Here is a 20,155-nt window from a genome sequence, read left to right on the forward strand (position 1 = left end):
CTGGAATCTAAACTTTTGCCCAAAGGCTAGAATATGCCATTTTATAAAAATAATTTTCTTCTGATCAGTTTGGAGTAGTCATTTATGGCTGTTTAATGTATCCTTACTATTGCTATTTAACATATCACCATATTACCATTTATTGCTATTTAATATATCACCCTTCCTATATTTTATGTTGGAAGGTCTGTAGTTTTGCCGGTGGTCCTAACTAAAGGCAGTCTCTGTGACTGAAATAATTTAAAATGTTGAAATGTAAATCACTGAAGGGAAAAATAATGAAATGTATTCCTGGTAGGTCCTCATTTGAAGGAAACAAGCCTAACTTCTTCTTATTAGTTGGTACAGAGGGTAGAGCTGTGGAGGATTTTTACTGGGCTTGAGGATTTTACAGATTAATTTCTTTCTTCTTCTTTACCAGTTTTCATACCTTGGTCCTGACCCTGTCCATAAGCTCCTCACACTGGTGGTAGATGATGGCATTCAACCTCCTGTGGAGCTCAGCTGTAAGGAGAGGAACATTCTAGCTGCCACTTTTATCCGCTCCCTGCATAAAAACATAGGTGAGATTACACAGGGATTCTATAGGGAGGGTAGTGAGCCCAGCCACATCCATAAGGGTGGAGAGGCAGGACTGCACAGATGGCTTGTAATGAGGCTGTAATGATGGATCTTGCTACTCCCCAGGAGGCTCTGAGACCTTTCAGGACAAGGTGAACTTTTTCCAGCGAGAGCTTCGGCAGGTCCACATGAAAAGACCACATTCCAAAGTCACCCTGAAGGTCAGCAGGCATGCCTTATTGGAATCGGTAGGTGAAATTTCATCTCTGTCAGCAGATGCCAGAGTTTTCCAATTGAACATCTATATTCTGCAGGTTACCTTTTTTTGTTGTTTTTGTTTTTTTGTTTTTTTTGTTTTAGAAACAGGGTCTCACTCTGTTGCCCAGGCTGGCATGCAGTGGTGCGATCATGGCTCACTGCAGCCTCGATCTCCCCAGGCTGTGATGCTCCCAACTCAGCCTCCCAAGTAGCTGGGACTATAGGTGTGTGTCACCATGCCTGGCTAATTTTTGTATTTTTTGTAGAGATGGGATTTTGCCATGTTGCTCAGGCTGGTCTCTAACTCCTGGACTCAAGTGATACACCTGCCTCAGCCTCCCAAAGTGTTGGGATTACAGACGTGAGCTACCATGCCTGATCTGATTATCTTTTTCATGAAACTTAAATTTCTCTTTTTTAAGTATATCTGTAAAAGACAAATATACTAAATTCTGAAACCTAAATTTCTCTCTTTACGTATGTCTGTTCTTCTATTTGATCCTACCAAATTTGGGGCAGATTTGTTGGAGGTATGTTATCGAGGGGAGAGGAGTTTACTTTCTGGCCTTCAAATCTACTGAATGGGTTCCTGTACAGTCCCATGGAACTCCTATGTAGGGCAGGTGTAAATAGTGATTATAGAAGAAACTTCTTGTTACTGAATCCCTGGAATAGAAGAGCTCTTGTTGAATTAAAAGGAAATGATTTTTGTTGTCACTTTGGTCTGATGGAAAAGGAACACCTGATGTGTCTGTCTCCACTGCACAGACACTGGCATGGTTCTTACATTCCCCAGGAATGAGAAGGCTTGGTTCCTGTCCAGAAAGTGTTTGTGATGTTTGGCTCTGGTAGGTGTGACTGGAAACCCCTTTTCTCAGCCATATTCTCCGTGTGGCATGGCTCACTGTCTGAACCTAGCCTTGTGGATAAAGATGTCTAGAGGATAGACCATGCTTTGCTGAAAACCTGGATTCCTTGGTTGTTTTGCTTACAGCTTACTGACTTGAGTCATTTTTTACTTCTTTATGCAAGAATGTTTTCATTACTAAAACAAGGATTGTTTAAAACAAAAGAAAAAGAAAAAAAAACTTCAACTTTCCAACAAAGTGATGATGTAAAGACAAATCAGATTATTTTTAAAAACTTTAAATTTGAAGTTACGTGCACAAATGTCAGGTGGTATCATTAAAGCTTGTTTATGAGTAACATGTCTCCTTCAGGTAGTCGTAGTTAGTCCAACAGACAATGGCAGTGCTCTTGTGTTGTTGTCTTGAACATCCAGAGGATACTAGCCAGTGTTCTGACAATTCCCTTCCTTTCACTGCTTTTCAGTCTCTGAAAGCCACTCGGAATTTCTCCATCTCAGATTGGAGCAAGAACTTTGAGGTTGTTTTCCAGGATGAAGAAGGTCAGTTTTGAAATTTTATATTCATCTTTTTGAACTCTTCTCCCCACTCCCACCTTCTCTTACTCCCTCTCCACAAAAAAAAAAAAAAACCCTAGGGTTTTTTTTTGGTTTGTTTCCCCTCATCCGCCCCCAGGGAAAGAGAACCATGAGTCAAGAGAAGAAGGGTAGTATTTACTGGGCAGGATAGCATGGAGGAGCTTGTGGAACACAGACATACAGGGACTTGGAGGGAGGGTTCTAAGAGCCTGAACCTTGGTTACCTTGAGAGAAATGTCCGTTTCCTGGGATCTCCGACCTCTGGCGTTTCCATACTAGGGGGCATTTCCTTAGTGATCAGAATACCATTAATCCTACAAAAGGGGTGGGATTTCAAAAGGACCACAGTTTAGATGAGTTGCAACAGAGAAACACCAGGGTAGTACAATAGAGGGAATGTGGAGAATATAAAATGATGACTCAATAAACAAAAGTGGTGAGAGGAGGTAGGGCAGAGTCATTTTTTATTTTCATTATGCTTTTCAGCTCTGGACTGGGGAGGGCCTCGCCGGGAATGGTTTGAGCTCATCTGCAAAGCGCTGTTTGATACCACCAATCAGCTCTTCACCCGGTTCAGTGACAACAACCAAGCACTAGTGAGTCAGTGATGGGTGGGTGGAAGACGTGGATTATGTTATCATGGGTAGACTAACCGGGATTTGAAATTATGAAACTGATCTGGGAACCTGAGAACCTGTGTCCTATTCTTTATTTTGCTACTTAAAATATGAGCTAATCAGATTGTCTTCCTCCTCTTTGCCTTTATTATTTCATCTGTAAGATAAGCAAAAATGCAGACAGCTGAATATTTGACTAAAAAGCATTATAGTACAATGTCTACTCTGCTAGTTATAATAATTAAGCCTCTTTCTCAAAACATATCTGAAGCAAATGATTCCTGTAGTAGATCTTTGACTAGACAAAGGTGTCAGTAGAGAAGTACACTTTGGCTGAAAGAAGTTCTGGTTTAGGGAAAAGGCATCACATCATCTGCTGAATAACCACAAACTTAATATAAGATTCTTAATTAAGTCCACCTTTGCCCTTTATCTTCCAGTCACTTGGAATTACTCAATGGTGGCTACCAAAAAACTAACATTTGGATGGGCTCTGATCCTCAGAGTGAAGTTCTTGTTCCTTTGGCATGGGGTTGGGGAAGAAGGGTCTTTCCAGAACTGGGCTTGAAGAAAAATGGCTCAGGGCCTTTCAGTCTCTTTCTTGAACAGGTGCATCCCAACCCTAATCGCCCCGCTCATCTGCGCCTGAAAATGTATGAGTTTGCTGGACGGCTCGTGGGCAAGTGTCTCTACGAGTCCTCTCTAGGAGGAGCCTACAAGCAGTTGGTTCGAGCTCGCTTCACCCGCTCTTTCCTGGCCCAAATCATAGGACTGCGTATGCATTACAAGGTAACTTTATGTCTTGCGTGTGCATTTTCTGCTAAGGCCCCTGGCCATTATCCCTGAAATCTCTCCTCCTGGGGTTGTAAATAATAATTTTTAAGGTCGAGGGGATAAGTGGTTTTAAGCAGTTAAAACTTTCCTTTCAGGGCAAAAGTATTCATGTTCTGTTCTGTGTCTTTCCGCCTCCTCAGTACTTTGAAACAGATGACCCAGAATTCTACAAATCTAAAGTTTGTTTTATCCTCAACAATGACATGAGTGAGATGGAGCTGGTCTTTGCAGAAGAGAAATATAATAAATCAGGTCAATTGGATAAGGTGAGAAAGAGGACCAAAGCCTCTGGGTCCCATATTCTCCAGTTTCCTATAGAGCAGGACTGTCTAAGATAACTTTCTACAGTGGTGGAAATGTTCCATATTTGTGTTGTCTATTACATTTGAGTGAAGCAAAAGACACATGTCTCCCATCTGTCCCACCGAGTCCTACTTCTAATTGAAAAATAATTGAATGATGATGAAGTGTCACTGTGCAAGCATATTTGGAAGAGATGGCAGTGTCTGTGTCAACATTCGCAGTAGTGATGTAGGTGATTTCTATTTTAACACAATGCCTGTATATTTTTAAACTTTTTGGCTGGGTGCAGTGGCTCATGGCCTGTAATTTCAACACTTTGGGAGGCTGAGGCAGGAGGATTGCTTGAGACCAGGAGTTCAAGACCAGCCTGGGCAACTTTGGCAAGACCCTGTCTTTACAAAAACTTGAAAAAATCTAGCTGGGTATGGTGGTGTGTGCCTGTGGTCCTAGCTACTGGGGGAGTGTGGAAGGAAGTGGGCGCTGAAGCTGGAACATCGCTTGAGCCCAGGAGGTTAAGGCTGCAGTGAGCTATGATTGCACCACTGCACTCCAGCCTGGGTGACACAGCAAAACCCTGTCCCAAAATAATAAAACCAGAACTTTTTATTAGAAAACGATGAGCCAGAGATATGTTTGATGCACTTGCTTCTATTTACATTGTGGTGTTAAACAGCATCAAATGATAATGATGAAGCTAAAGTTGCAGTAAATTTAAAGTTAAAAGCAGAATAGGAATGATTGAAAAATTGTGACCATTGTTACCACTATACTGATAATCAAATATCCTTTCTGAAAATTATGGGATTCCCAGCTGTCTGCCTTTGTACACCTGAGCTGGCATGGTAAGGCAGCTAGAGTCAATAGGACACTGAATTAGGGTCCTCAGACCCAAGGTATTGCTCATTTTCATTGTGTTTAATATGAATACTAAATCTTAATAATTTATTTCTTAGGCTCCTAGATAGAAATGCTTACATAAAAAAAAAAAAAAGATCCAGGATTGTACATACCAACAGAAAAAACATTTTACATTTTTAGATCCATTGAGAATCCCTGCTGTGGAGTAGCGTGCTATTGCTACCATGCTGTTGTCTTAAAAGCTGATCTTATAACTTCATTCACCTGTGGAGACAACCTTGGTCACTCTACACAAGTATTCCTGGATGATGGTTTTAAGCTGTGCTTCAGGGCTCTTTCAAAGTTCCCTTAGTAGTTTATTGGGGGTTACCAATTCTATTTGAGAGTCATACAGTTTGTTCAGTGTTTTCTTTGCAGATAGGAAAATTAGGGCCAAATAATTGCCCCTAAGGTCTGGAGGGGCAATTAACCAAAGGTCTGTAGCAAGCTAGCATCAGGGCTGAGATTAGAATCCAAGATCTTCAAGTATCAAACTTGGCTTGTTCTGTTGACTCAGAGATAAAAGAATGTGTGGGAACAATTGTTCCCATCTTGGAATTTCTGAGGCATAAAAAGACTCTTTTACTGCCTATCTGACTTTACTCTTAGTTGCTTAGAGAAAAGGTCAGTAGTGGTTTCATTTTGGATCATAGATTAAAACACTGCTAACAAGGAGCCATAATGTCCTCTATTGCATCACTACTACTTGACTGAGTCAGAGAAGACCTTACCCAGACACCCATTTCTGAAATAGTAGTTAGTATACAGCAATAGTGGTAGGAACCATGAAACTTAGGAACTAAATTAAACCAAGTGTGTTGAAAAGCTGAATGCACGTGAATGCACGGCAGAAACTTGTGACTGATAGTGATGGAGGTCAGTAATTCTGTGTCTGTAAAACATACAGGCAGATGTCATCTTAAAAATTTCCATCCACAGCTTCTTGTCTGTCTTTTGCCACCTGTTACAGGTTGTAGAACTCATGACAGGTGGAGCTCAAACTCCAGTCACCAATGCAAATAAAATCTTCTATTTAAATTTGCTGGCCCAATATCGGCTGGCCAGTCAAGTGAAAGAAGAGGTGGAACATTTCCTAAAAGGTGGGATCCTGTATGTTCTTTTCTTTGAAGTTAAAACACCTGTATCCATAGTGTGGTTATGTATGACTTTAACTTGCCTACTTTGTTTCAGGCCTGAATGAATTGGTCCCTGAGAACCTTTTGGCTATTTTTGATGAGAATGAGCTTGAGGTAAGTGCTTGCAATTCAGACTCCCATTCTTAACTTGGCATTTTTGTACCTTACAGGAACCAGCTTGGTGTACCTTCTCTTATGAGATGCAGCTGGAAAGCTATTTATGCAAGAGGTGGTTCCACTTTTGTTGCTCCTCCATTCATTGACCCTACTGCAGAGAAAGTAACGAATAAGACGAAGTTCCAGCCCTCATGGGCTACGTTCTAATGAAGTAAAGGAAACAAACCAAAAGATGTGATCATATTTCAAAAGCATTAGACTGCAACAGTATATAGTATATATTTTTATTTATATAGTGTATTTATTCTTATTTCAGATCCTGTAACAACTAAAATAATGGCTCTAAGATGGTAAATACTATTGTATCATTAGCAGAATTGAAGTCCTTATCAGATGTGGGCAAAGAATGACGAGTCTGTTGTGGCCTGTTGCTCACAGATGAGACTTCTGTACAAGATGGTGCGGTGCAAGTTATTAGTTCTAAATTCCCATAGTTTCTGTGAGGAGTGTCTTTCTGCAAACTTTCTTTAGGGAGGAAGGTTTTCTTTTAAAATGGGGGGAAAAAGTAGTTTTAGGTGGTCTTGCCCGATTCTTTATTAACTGAAGTGGATTTGAGAACAAGAATCAAAATCTGTAATTTTCATGTTTTATATCTTCAGATGTGAAATCCAAACAAAATGAACTCTCCACAGCTCAGCCTAAAGTTTCTGATAAACATGTTACCTAGCACTGTTAGTTTTTGGGCTGAGGAGTAGCTACGGGCAAATTTTGTTTTATTTTGAAGCAAAGCATTTGTAACCATTTGTAGAAGTGAGTAGAAAGGAAGGACGTGGTCTCTTACAGTTGTTCCACATCCTGCTCTTAGTTCCTCATCAGCTTAGCAAGTTCTCTTTGAAGGAGCCAAGGCTTCTCAGGCTTAGTTTGGGTTTTTCTTGACTCTTGGTTAGGATGTATTATTCTTTATAGCTATTGGATGAGTACTTGCAGTCTGCTAAGTAACATGCTGGATCCTGAACCAAATTAGGACATCAACAAGATGTTTAGGGCTCTGATGTCATTAATGTTCTCATTTTTTGGCATACTTTTAAATTTATCTGATCAAGTAGAGGCAGAGCCGAAGGGAAGGTAGTAAAAGTTCAATCCACAAAAGAATGCATCCTAAGAAAAAGGAAAGGCCATCCAACAAATTCATGGGACTGGGGATTTTGGAGAAACAGCTTGCCTTTTCTCCTTGTTATTCACAGGTTAAGTTTAGACCAGACTCTCAGGAAACACTTAGTTTTTGTGTGTGTGGTTTTTTTGTCCTTTGTTTCAATTAAAAATAATCCATAGCAGCAGTTCTTAATTAGGGTGTTCATCAGAAATACCTCGCCTGTAATCCCAGCTACTCAGAAGGCTGAGGCAGGAGAATCCCTCGAACATGCAAGGTGGAGAGGTGGAGGTTGCAGTGAGCCGAGACAGAGTGAGACTCTGTCTCAAAAAAAAAAAAAAAGGAAGAAAGAAATACCTGGAGAATTTTTTTTCTTCCTGCATAAGCTCATAACCTGTTCTAAGAGATTCAGATTTAGAGGTCCAAGGTAGGGCCACCAACACTTGTACAAATATGTATTTTAAAAGCCATGTGATTCTTTTTTTTACCCACTGGTTAGCAACTATTGCCCTATTGTATGTAACTGATTTTCCTAAAGCAGTATTCTGGCATTATGATCTCACCTTCAGTCTTTTTCCTAGTAATGTTTTCTTTATTCTACATTTTGCCTGTTAACTTAGGTAATTTTGACCTTATATTGGGTCTTTGTCTCTCTGACTGTCATAGTAACACCTTACCATCTTTTTCCAGCTTCTGATGTGTGGGACTGGAGACATCAGTGTGTCTGACTTCAAAGCTCATGCAGTAGTTGTTGGTGGCTCATGGCATTTCAGAGAAAAGGTAAATGGACCAAACTTCTTCAATTGGATTTGTGCCATGTTATAAGGAAAAAGTTTCAGAAGGAAAAAGTAGAGGAGGCCGGGTGCAGTGGCTCATGCCTATAATCCCAGCACTTTGGGAGGCTGAGGCAGGCGGATCACAAGGTCAGAAGTTTGAGACCAGCCAGCCAGCATGGTGAAAGCCCAACTCTACTAAAAATATAAAAAATAAATAAATAAATAAAATAAATTAGCTGGGCATGGTGGCACATGCCTGTAGTCCCAGCTACTTGGGATGCTGAGGCAGGAGAATCGCTTGAACCCAGGAGGTGGAGTGAGCTGAGATCACGCCACTGCATTGCAGCCTGGGCAACAGAGCGAGACTCTGTCTCAAAAGAAAAAGAAAAAAAAAAAAAAGTAGAGGAGTCAAAGCAGTTGACATGTTTTCTGGGGAAAAGAAAATGATATATGGGGAAAGACAGGTGATTGTCCGGGCAGAAGGGAGCCCTGATCCCTAGGGGTTATCATGCTGACTGCTACAGGAGTAGTAAATTGGAGATGGCAGAGGAAGAGAACCAACAGTCAGTGACTACCCTCCTAATGGTGTGACAGTGTAAATTCTTGAAGTGCTTGTCAAACTGTTCCTATCCTGTGTCCTCGTAGAATGGTAACTGGGGCACAGCCCCACTTCAGTGTATCTTGTTCCTTCCACAGGGATCTAATCCTAGGCTGTTTACCATGTGTGATCCCAGCCTTGTGCTCTCCCTGCCAGGTCATGAGGTGGTTTTGGACTGTGGTTTCCAGTCTGACCCAGGAGGAGCTGGCTCGGCTACTTCAGTTCACAACAGGCTCCTCTCAGCTACCACCTGGAGGCTTTGCCGCCCTCTGTCCCTCATTTCAGATTATTGCCGCTCCGACCCATAGCACGCTGCCTACTGCACACACATGGTAGGTATCTGCCCGCCTGATGCATGTCCAGTGTTTGGTGGTATGAGTTAATCACTTCTCCCTTGCCCTTCCAGTTTTAACCAGCTGTGCCTCCCTACATATGACTCCTATGAAGAGGTGCACAGGATGCTGCAGCTGGCCATCAGCGAGGGTTGCGAGGGCTTTGGCATGCTCTGACCGCTCTCCTGTCATCCACTTGGCTCCCATGCTCTCTGGAGCTTCTGGGCGCAAGTTACAGACATCATAACCACTGATCCTAACACACGTAACCATCAGCCAGAAGATGCCGCATGCTCCCCTGTATCTGGAGGATTGTGTCACCTACAAGCCTTGTCTTTACCTCACCTGCTCCCTGCCCATATCTACCACAGGCCACTTTGGCATGGTATATAAGCTGAGCTCTTCATTCTGTCATGAGAAGAGGACCATGCTGCTGTCATTTATTTGGTCCTTTGAAGATCTCAGTAGCTGAGGGAGATGGCACACGGGGCTCTGCCCTGTTGGGAAACTAGTGTGGAGACCCTTAAATCCACACTGCTCCAAAACTCCCTCTGCTGATACTCCTTGGAGACACCCTCTTTGGCCCTCACTACTTGATCAGACTGGTACTTGGGTCCTTCTCATGGGTGGGGTGATTGCCTCTTCTCATCAGGAGCCAGGAGAGAGGGACAGATAGGAGGTGGCCCATAGGAGCAGTCCCTCTGCACAACGGTAGGCATAGGCCATGGCACTGGACTGCCTCTAATGAGGACTGATAAAAAGAATCTTTTTTTGTGGTGTCAGAACTGGAAAAAGCACTTTCCCTTCGGGCATTTCTGGAAACGATTATTAATCCACAAAGAACTCTCTAAGCTTTTTCTTGAATTGTAGCCAGTGAGAAAAGCAGATAGACTGAAGAATATGAAGGATAGCTGAGCTGTAGCCTCCAGAGTGGGGCATGCCTAGGCGTGTGGCTGGCTTGGAGACTACTGATGCTTTTCCCTGAGTTGGTTATTGGCACTGAAGTATGGCCAGCTTGGGCCACTGACTTCCCCATTATGTAGTCTGCTAAAAGCTGGGGATTCTTTAGCGTTCTACTGAAGAAAATTTTGTAGCAAAAGATTAGAACAGTAAGAATAGTATGCCAGCAATCCCTGATTCTCTGTCTGCTTGGTGTTCTCTGGCAGCACTAAGACAAAGGACCAGGGACTAGGAGTTTATGTGCTTATCACAGGTCCTTGGGGTCAGGACACTAGGGACGAACATGTGATATGTTACACAGTAAACACCTGCCAACCCCTATACTCCCCTTTGCTCCATTAGTTACCAGGAAGGAAAACTAAGGAGGGAGGAAGCTTATTAGCTTCACTGTTGAATGATGATTGAAGAGTACCTGCTGCTGTCTCTTGGAAGATGACAACATCCTTTTTCATTACTGTTTGATTGAGAACAATTTCAAGATTCAAAATCTCATTGACTTCCCAAATTTGTGTTTTTAAGAAGGCTTTGCTGCAAGCTACCATTCCCAATGGGGCAGTCAACTCTGAGAATATTACAAGCCATCCTTATTGCCAAAACCAGCAAGTACACAGAGTCCTGAGACAAGGCAGGACTTTGGCAATGCCTTGGCCTCCTGGAAGCATGTCTGAGCCCTCCTGTTCCCAGGGATCATGAGGAACAAGCCCTCCTGAGCTGCTACAGTTCCTGCCTGACCTCACTCTTTCGCAGTCATCATTTGTCCTTTCTTGGCACATGGGTGCTGACCTCACTCATCCTTGGGGTCTGGGATCCAGCATCAGGGTCTCTGTACCCCAGGATCCTCCATGCCACATGGTCACTGCTCTCCTCAGGGACCAGGACAAGGTGCTGCTGCTTGCCCAAATGTTTTCCCATGGGATATGTACAGGAAGGTTTATCATCACCCTGGGAAACGTGATGCTGCTCCTTGGGCCCAGAAAGGGGTTTCCAGCTGGGGGCACGTGGACTGGTTCTGCTGTTTTTGGCAGTCGCTTTTCTGAATTCTCCCCTCCGGCAGCCTTCCAGAGACTGATCCTGGAGACTGAGTTGATTGTCTTGGCTAGATCTGTCATTTTAAGCTCTAGTCATAGCACTTTTTCAGAGCATCTTAGGCACCATTGCAACCCAACCAGGGCAGCTGCATCCCTGTGGTGGTCCTTAGGCACCAGTCTTTGTTAAACAAAACCCTTTGGTACTGTTGTGGTTTTCTATTCTTCCAGTTTACTCTCTCTGGCCTAACTCTGTTCAAAAGCATCTTTGCTCTCATGGGCCTTTTCTTTTACCGTTTTTTTGTTTTGTTTTGTTTTGTTTTGTTTTGTTTTTTTCTAATCCTGCTTTCATACTAGCCAGTGTGGGGAAAAGGTACAATGTGTCAAAGAGATGAGAGTGTGTTATTTCTTGGGCAATTTTCTATTAGTGTTTCTTATTTTGGACAGTTATTTTATTTATGTCCTTGTGACCCAGGTACTTGGGGGGCCAGCTACCCTTCTGGCCTTTTAGCATCTTTGAAGGAGACCAGACATGAGTGAATACCTAGGAGAGTGTCAGCATGTTTCTGGAAAACTGGCAGAGACCAAGCCCCGCTGCAGATTGCTCAGGCCAGGTGAAAGGGCCAGGCAGTTGCAGCTGATGATGTAAATATTTTGTACAGTAAATAAATAAATGTTTAAAAGAACTAAGGAGTGAGTGGCTGCTTTAAATGGAGATTCATGGCTTGACTGGAAGGTGGGGAAGGAAAAGATTTGGAAATGATTTTGCATTTCCCCAGTAATTCCTCCTGGAGTAGTCGGCTCGGGGTAGAGTGTACACCTGAAGCCCAGGCCTGCCCCACTCTTGCCCTTTCACCCTTCCCTGATTGCTGTCCATGGTGCCAGGCAGGGCCACTGTCTCAGCCATGGGGAGACGAGGACAAGTGTTTATGCTCAGCTTCTGAAGAAGGAACCAGTTAAATCAGTCTTTAAACATTAATTCATTGTTGTTTTACTACCTAGAAATTCAATATAGAAAATTTGGAAATAAGAAAAAAAACAAGGGAAAGAGGTAAGTTGCTATCCAGAGGCAATCACTGTTAACACTTTGATAAATAGCCTTTTGATTTTCATATTTAAGCACACATTTGTGTCCCAACATCTCCCTAACCCACAAGGGGTTTGGGAGTGGCAAGCAAAAATACTGTTCCTAAGAAGTTTGTTGGTGGCAAATCTTACTGATTCTTTTCGGCTTACAAAGGTAAGCTTGGAAGAGAAGTAACAAAAACAGACCTCTGATTTGGGCCTAGAAGGAAAAGTATTAAGGACCCTGACTTTCTTAGGAAAGTAATTATGATACCTTGTATATTGGTTCCCAATCTGGAAAATTTAAAAAAAAAAAATTCCCTTTTGAATTTAAAAACAAAACAGATTCTTGCCCCCACCCCAAACAGTGCATTCTCCTCTTACCTCACCAAGCTCCTGAGTGATATGAGATGTCTTAAAGGGCCAGGAACAGTGGCTCACACGTATAATCCCAGGCTGCAAGGCAGGAGAGTCACTTGAGCCCAGGAGTTCGAGGCTACAGTCAGCTATGCCTGTGCCACTGTGCTCTAACCTGGGTGACAGAGTGAGACACTGTCTCTCTTTCTCTTTTTTTTGAAAAGATGAGGTTTTGGCATGTTTCCCAGGCTGGTCTTGAACTCCTGAGCTCAAGTGATCCACCCACCTCCAAAATGCTGGGATTAGCATAAGCCACCGTGCCTGGCTAAGACACTGTCTCTTAAAAAAAAAAAAAAAGTCTTAAAATTCGGTCCCTCTAACTGTGTATTTTAAGGTTATGTACAGTCCTGAATCATACACTTGCTGTTGTGGCTTTGAATAGGTCACTGTGAACATTGACCATTGAGTGATTTTAGCCCATCAAATCATTCTTCTGACTCCATAAATACTAGCTTCAGCTTCTTGTACACTGTTGCCTCTGAGCCATGGTAGATAGAGCTTTGAAACCTCTCTCCAGCCCCACTTCTCTCAGGACCACAGCAAGGTTCTCCAGCAAGTGGCTTGAACCCTAAGGGCTCCTTCCCTCTACTCTGACTTCACATAGACCTTCGAGCATAGTAAACCAGTTCCAGATAATGTGAAATAGTAAAAGTATTACAGGATACTAAAATTCCTTTTTTCTTTTATTTTGAGATGCAATATGTATAAAAAAAGGTATTAACGTGTAAGTTATGAGTAATTATAGGAAATGCACAAATAGCCACCATCCAGGTCAAGAAATAAAACATTGCAGCACTGCAGAGCACACTCTCATCCCACCCCACTAAAGGTAACTACTGTCCTGACTTATGATCATTATTTCACCAGGCCCCTTTTCAAACAGCCTGTCCTCACGTTAATAGTGGATAGGGGCGGCCAGGTGCGGTGGCTCACGCCTATAATACCAGCACTTTGGGAGGCTGAGGTGGGTGGATCACAAGGTCAGGAGATCGAGACCATCCTGGCTAACACACGGCGAAACCCCGTCTCTACTAAAAATACAAAAAAATTAGCTGGTCATGGTGGCGGGCGCCTGTAGTCCCAGCTACTCGAGAGGCTGAGGCAGGAGAATGGCATGAACCTGGGAGGCGGAACTTGCCGTGAGCCAAGATCGTGCCACTGCACTCCAGCCTGGGCGACAGAGCGAGACTCCATCTCAAAAAAAAGGGTGGGGGGGCGCAAAAAGAGCTCACGTGTGTCATGAAAAGAAGCTAACCAAGGTCCGTTTCTCCATGGTAATTTCTAGACCTCATAATTGGTTTGAAAAGTCTTCTGAGACCATCATTGCCCTGTGAGAATCTAGTCTGGATTCCTGATGCTGAATCTGATTAATTATTCTAAAACTATAAGGTCTCTTATTTCTGTAAAGATTTTTCCTCCAGATACTCCAAATTGGATACTCCTTTGCTTTTATACCCTCAACAGGTTTTGTAGGCTGGGCAGCAGGAAACTGTTGAGTATCATATATGTGTAGTAGTATTAAAAATGGCTCAGCACTAACATGTCTCAAAAATTGTGGCATAGGCCAGTATTTCTGACTCAGAATACTGACTCTGCACACCACCTAACAGAAAGCTATCCCAAAGTTATTGGTGAGCTTAGTTTTTTGTGTTTTTGTTTTTTAGCTTTTATTTGGAGTACTAGAGGATGGATTTAGAGATCTGCAGGTCATGTTGACGTTGGTTTGTATCCAATAGAGTGGTGCTGCCTAGAGTTCAGATATACCGTGTTATAAATACCCGTTTTTTCCCCGCCCGGATTCAATTTGCTTTAATTTTGCTTATATAAGGAGATTTTTGTGATAGCCACAGCAGGGACCTGGTTCTCTGGAGTGAATTCAGGTGTGTTCTCTACAAGATGGGCAGTTAATTCCTGGAAGGAGATGAGAACACAGTCTCTTTCCAGTAGTCAAGGAATGATACCTGTAGGTTTTTCAATATGGTATCGGAGGTGGCTTTAGCAAAGTTGTTCAGGCTATCGATATTGCCCTGGCTTGTCAATACTAGCCAGCAGTAGCAGCTTCTTAAACATGGGATAGTGACAATGTTGGTACCTCTAGGGACAGGGATCAGACACACCAGCACAGAATCATAGCATCCAGTCACCTTGCAAGAACAGAGTGGGACTCCCCATCTAGTTGCCCTTGTAGCCTCCCTTCAGGGAGACGATGGATAGTTTATCCAGATGAGGCCTGTGTTGCTATTTCCCTGGAATACCCAATAATAAGCAGGCCACCATGGCTTTTGTAGTCTGTGATGGCTGTGAATGCCTGAGACCAGGTTCATCTGCAAATGAGGTAAATTTCCAAGTGAGGTTTTAGGAGTTGTTTTTTAGGTATGACTCTAGGAAGAAGTCAGCCTTGGACTACATAAGGAGGTAGGAGAGGAGGCTTCTTTGTAAACCTCATTATGTCCTCTACCAGGTGACCATCCTGTTGACAGGAATTTACTGGTATCCTATGTTTCTGACTCTAGGGGCCCTGGGCCTTCAGCACTCCTTGCAGGATAGGCATCTCGTGTCACTGGGTGTTCTCTCAAAGAAGATACCCCTGGACACATTTGCATCAAATGTGCAACATGGGACCCTCAAAGGATAGAAAACCATGAACTGATGGGCTTGGTTTTTTTCTTTTTTTTTTTTTTGAGACAGAGTCTCACTTTGTCACCTAGGGTGGAGTGCAGTGGCATGATCTCAGCTCACTGCAACCTTCACCTCCCCGTTTCAAGCTATTCTCCTGCCTCAGCCTCCCGAGTAACAGGTGTGTGCCACCATGTCTGGCTAATTTTTGTATTTTTAGTAGAGATGGGGTTTCACCATGTTGACTAGGCTGGTCTTGAACTCCTGACCTCAGGTATTCCGCCTACGTCAGCCTCCCAAAGTGCTGGGATTATAAGCATGAGCCGCTGGGCTCAGCCGGATGTTCATATTTTTAACTCCCGTGGTCCAACTTTGGGCAAGACAGCCTTCTTTCAGTATCAGTTGCCTGACCTGCAAAATGATGCTATTAGCCAATTAAGAAAATTGACTAATAATGTGGAGTTCTTGGGGAAAAAAATTTTTCCTATGTATAGTATATATGTTACCATACTGACTATGACTTAGGGCCCTGGTAATTTCTGTAGCAGGAGGCTGTATGGGTCTGGGGGCAGTTGAGAGTGCTAGAGAAGATGACTGGTGTGGAATTTCCCAGGGGGTGGTGACTCTGTTTTTCACCTTGCCATGTCCAGGCGGGCCAGAGAGAATGAGTACTGAAGACACCTAGCCCAAACATTCATGAAGAAGACCCCAAGTCAGAAGAGACTTCTTCCTCCTTTGCGTGATCCTGTAAGGATGGAAGAGGTATTTGAGGGAGCTGTATCTCAAGCCTATGTCATGTGGTAGGAACCTTGACTTCCTTTAATTCACCTGATTACTCAATCGTGATAATAGCTACCGTTTTTTTTAGCTCTTCCCATATGCTAGGAGCTCTAGTATTGTCTCATTCACAACAACCCTGCAAGGTATGTCTTGTTTTCTCCATTTTACACAAGACACAGTTGAGGCACACAGAGGATAAGTAATTGCCAAGATTTCTTAGCTGGCGAGTGGTAGAGCTGTATTTGAACATGGGTCTGTTTTGTGTCAAAGCCCAAATTCCACATTTCTGGTTTGTCTCTAGCAGATTAGTTTAGACTAAGAAACAGCCCAGGCACTGGGCCACTGTGCTCGCTGACTGCCTCGTTCACTTGGTGATGCTGTGTGTGACAGATTAACACTTTATACCTTGGCTTACCTATCAGTCACTTGGGGATTTGGGATTCATGGGAAAAGGTCCTACTCATGCAGGATAGAGAGATTTTAAGAGATACAGCTATTAATAATGGCTTTAGACTCTTTTGCATGTAGAAAGTTCCTTAGACTACCAACTAATGAGCGAAGTGACTTCCAAGTTTAAGTGAATTCTATATAAAGAATACAAGACACCCTTGAGGACGTAACTGAGGAAAAAGGCCCTGAAATTTTAATATCCCTGCTTTGGTGGAAAATCAATAGGTATCAAATGAAAGAATGAGGTCAGATATGTTACACAATACCCTGATGTTTATCTCTGGTAATTAAGTCTGCAGAAAGAGATTTATTTGAATAAATCTTTTGTCTCTTAACTCTGCTTATATGAAATAGCACCATTTGGCAAAGGCCAAATTCCTGGTGGGTATCTCACTGAGGAAGCAAACATTTTCAAGAATGCCAGAGTTAAAGGGAGATTACACGCACCCTAAACAAGACTGTGAAGATACTATGAAATTATTCTCTTGAAACTATAAGCATAGTATCTTCTCCAGGGTGAGGGGTTTCTGTACCTCTCTTGAGTGAAGTTGCTCTTTCTGCAGCCCCCTACTTCACCTGCATTATGGATTTGCACATAAAGGAATTTTTCTGAATCCTCCCGTCTTCTACAGACCAACAATGTTCCCTCTCTCCTCAGAACTCCCACTTGAAGGAGTTGCCAAGACATTCCTCTCTTTGCCCATTAGCAGAGTCAGGGATATCAGAGTATTTGCAAGCCAGCTAGAGAGCCTTTGATGGCTTTTATGTTATGTTGAAAACAAAATGTTGTGTTATTGTGCAAGAGGAAGATTATGTGTGTGTTATCGTTTTGTGCTTGGTCTCCTACGTCCAATCCTGCTCTAAGCTGTCATTTCATTTCCTAACCTCCTCCTCTCCCCAGTCGGGTATTTCTGTTCCATCCCTGGGTTTGTAGCCTCCCTTTTTTTTTCTTGAGTTCTGTGCAGTTCCGCATTTCAGCAGACATTTCCTATGTATCAGGCACTGTGCGGGGAGCTAGGGACACACAAGATAGAATGTGATCCTGGCCTCTGAGCAGCTTACAATCTTGGGAGACAGACATAAACAATCTATTTTCCTTAGAGTTTCCTTCTCATGAAGCTTGGGCACCCAAACCCATCACCACTGCCACCCCTCCCCCCCTTCAATAGTTTCTCCTGTTTACTTGGTGGGGAGCATTTTTTTTTATATATTTGGAGACTTTCTCTAGTACAGAGTTGCTGTTGCTACACGTGAAATTAGTCTAGCTTCCCACAGAAAGAGAGGGAAGTTACTCTCCCTGTTGATTTTCAGAGAAGAAAGAACCCTTGTAAAGATAGATTCCAAACCAAGAGACCCAAGGAGCAAACCTATTATTGTGCCATAAATAGGCCGTCACCTGGGCAGGTCCTGGGACAGGCTGAGAAAGGGGACTTGGTGACCTAAGGGCCCACTCTTCCTTTAATCTGCTCTCCCAGACAAAGCAGACCTGAAGTGTTGACTTTGGCAATGGGGAACTGGCCAGTAGCCTGCAGCTCAGTGAATGAAATTAGAATCTTGAGTGGATGGGGAGTGGGAGGTATCTCCAACACTAATGGCAATCAAAGGTTTGTGCTATGGTTATAATCAGTATGGCAGAGGAAAGTCAAGGGAATACCATTTCCAATAAACTCAGAGGCATGAAAAGGCAAATCAGTTTTATGAACAGCCATGAAGTTGGTTGGTTGTGACCACTATGGGTGGAAACACTGAGCTTCAGTGGAATTTCCCTTAATACTAAACCAGGAAACTAGAGTCCCTGGTTATCTCTCTGTCATATACAGCAGCTGACATCTATTCCTCCCTGGGGATTGGGCAGATCTTAAAGTTGATCTCCTAAGCTTCTGACTGGGATCACAGCTGGATAGGGGTTGGGTCAGGCCATTGCCTTTAGAAAACCAGTTCTTTAGGCTCTCTTTCCTATGGGATTTCTCTGAAACCTTGTTCATGATGATGCCAACTTGTGTCTCCTTGAAAAATCACAATGGAATTAATCAATGGAATTAAACTTGGGTGTTCTATAGGTCTAGCATTTTATGTCACAGTCAGGGTAGACAAACATGCTTTTGGGTCCTGGCAGGCTTGTGTGCAGCTCTGGAGATGTTCCAAAGTGGGTGCAGTCAACAGCCACCCATCTGCATACTCCACAGTGATCTGGTTTAACAATTCTGACCCATTATCCCTCTAACCCTTGAAAACTCTGTCGTCTTGGCATCCAAGCCATGTCTTCCAGTAGACTCTCACACCCAGAATCAGCAAAACCTCTTTTGTCAGACCATATCTTGAGTTTAGGCTTCAAAAAAATGGCATTGTGGGTTAGCTTTGCAGGGCGGGGTAAAACTCCAGTCCTGACTTTTGGGGGTATGCCTGGTCTTGGGGGCTTGGCATGGTGGGAAGAAGGGGCCAAGATAGTGGTTGGCACGAGGATGTGGAGAACTTTGGAAGCAGAGCCAGAGACTTTGAGGATTGAGGCCCAGGGAAGTTTGGCACGAGTAACAGCTGGGTATTTAACCAGGAACAGTCACTCTATTTTTCTGAGCCTTGGCAGTAGGTCAGAGCAACAAGCAGCTCTAGCAGGGTCTACATCCTTCCTATTGTCTCCACCCCAACCTTACTCATCGTCCCAAACATCTGCTTCCAATTCGGGCCCTTGCCTTCTTGTGTGATTCCTGTACAAACCGCAGGTGGCACGGGTGAGGGGCAGGTCTGCAGGTGTGGACTGGGGAAGAAGAGGAAGGCTCTGGAAGAAGCTGCTTACAGGTTTGGTTTCAGGTCCTGATGAAGGAGTAAGGATTTGACCTATTAAAAAATTTTATATTTGTGTGTGTGTGTGTGTACAAAATGTAAACAGTAAGTTGTTTCACTTCCTGGGTAAAAGTAATAATCTGAGGGATGGAATTGGGACCAGCTGGAGGAGTCTCTGGGGCATCACATGGCCTGCTTTTCAAAGGCAGCACAGAGTCACTCCAGAGGGAGCAAGCCGAAGTGATTAGTGCCCACAAGGAGCAGCCCGAGGTGCTAATGAGGTATTAACACCACTTCTCCAGCTAGCAGCTGTGGATCCTCTGAACAGACCAGTGAGTCAGAGCAGCAAAAGCAGCCTGGAACTGGAGGGGGCCAGGAGAGGAGCAGCAAGGCAGTTCCCACAGTTAGCCACGGCACCCTCAGCAGGCCCACTAGGAGGAATGGAGAAGCCTTTCCAGTGTTTGCCCTAAAATCTCAATCCATTTTAAGTGACACAAAACACCCCAGAGGAAAATACTGAGGCCTAAGGGAGTAATCTCAGAACTCTTGTAATAATAATAATAATAATAATAATAGCAGCCAACATCTAATGCATGCTTACTCTGTGCCAGGCCCTGTTCTAAGCACTTTGTCTGTGTTAATTCATTTAATATTCACATCATTCTATAATCTAAAGACAACCACTATTCCCATTTTACAGATAAGGAAACCAAAGCACAGAGAAGTAAGTCGCCCAGGATTACATGTCCAATGGATAAGTGTAGGTGTCAAATTGGCTCTGACATGTTTTCTCACACAAGCTCAAAGGAGATGGTGTTAGGGTCTGGACAGACAAGTCCAGAGAACACTGGTAAGAGAGTTGCTAGTGTTCTGTTCTTCCTCCAACCCAGGGAGACATTGTGTGGGTCTGTGACTTCTGGGACCCCAGGGAGCCAGTCTGGCCAGCACTTTTTTGTCCAGTCCTACCTCCTGGTGCCTCCTGAGGTTTCTGTTGCCCAATCAGGATACGGGGTCATTTTCCACCTCCCTCTCCAGGCA

The 20,155-nt window shown here is 43.5% G+C and overlaps 1 protein-coding gene across 10 annotated transcripts in view; it reads left to right on the forward strand.

Moving 5' to 3' along the window:
- Nucleotides 1–18,395, forward strand: part of AREL1 (apoptosis resistant E3 ubiquitin protein ligase 1) — a 57,956-nt gene extending 39,561 nt beyond the window's left edge. For 6 of the 10 annotated variants that reach the window (XM_033187430.1, XM_033187435.1, XM_033187429.1 and 3 more), the window contains 11 exons: nt 422–563; nt 688–809; nt 2,152–2,227; nt 2,750–2,859; nt 3,490–3,669; nt 3,855–3,980; nt 5,885–6,014; nt 6,106–6,164; nt 8,008–8,097; nt 8,848–9,023; nt 9,098–11,694. In XM_033187430.1, the coding sequence (XP_033043321.1) occupies nt 422–563; nt 688–809; nt 2,152–2,227; nt 2,750–2,859; nt 3,490–3,669; nt 3,855–3,980; nt 5,885–6,014; nt 6,106–6,164; nt 8,008–8,097; nt 8,848–9,023; nt 9,098–9,200 (1,314 nt within the window). In that variant the 3' untranslated portion in view covers nt 9,201–11,694. Of the gene's footprint in view, nt 1–421; nt 564–687; nt 810–2,151; nt 2,228–2,749; nt 2,860–3,489; nt 3,670–3,854; nt 3,981–5,884; nt 6,015–6,105; nt 6,165–8,007; nt 8,098–8,789; nt 9,024–9,097; nt 11,695–12,010; nt 12,060–15,756 lie in introns of those variants that run through there. The other 4 variants (XR_004431508.1, XR_004431507.1, XM_033187433.1 and 1 more) reach the window with 4 other exon arrangements.
- The last annotated feature ends 1,760 nt before the right edge of the window (nt 18,396–20,155 follow it).

Source organism: Trachypithecus francoisi, unplaced genomic scaffold (assembly GCF_009764315.1).
Source record: "Trachypithecus francoisi isolate TF-2019V2 unplaced genomic scaffold, Tfra_2.0 Lachesis_group3, whole genome shotgun sequence".
Lineage (NCBI taxonomy): Eukaryota > Metazoa > Chordata > Mammalia > Primates > Cercopithecidae > Trachypithecus > Trachypithecus francoisi.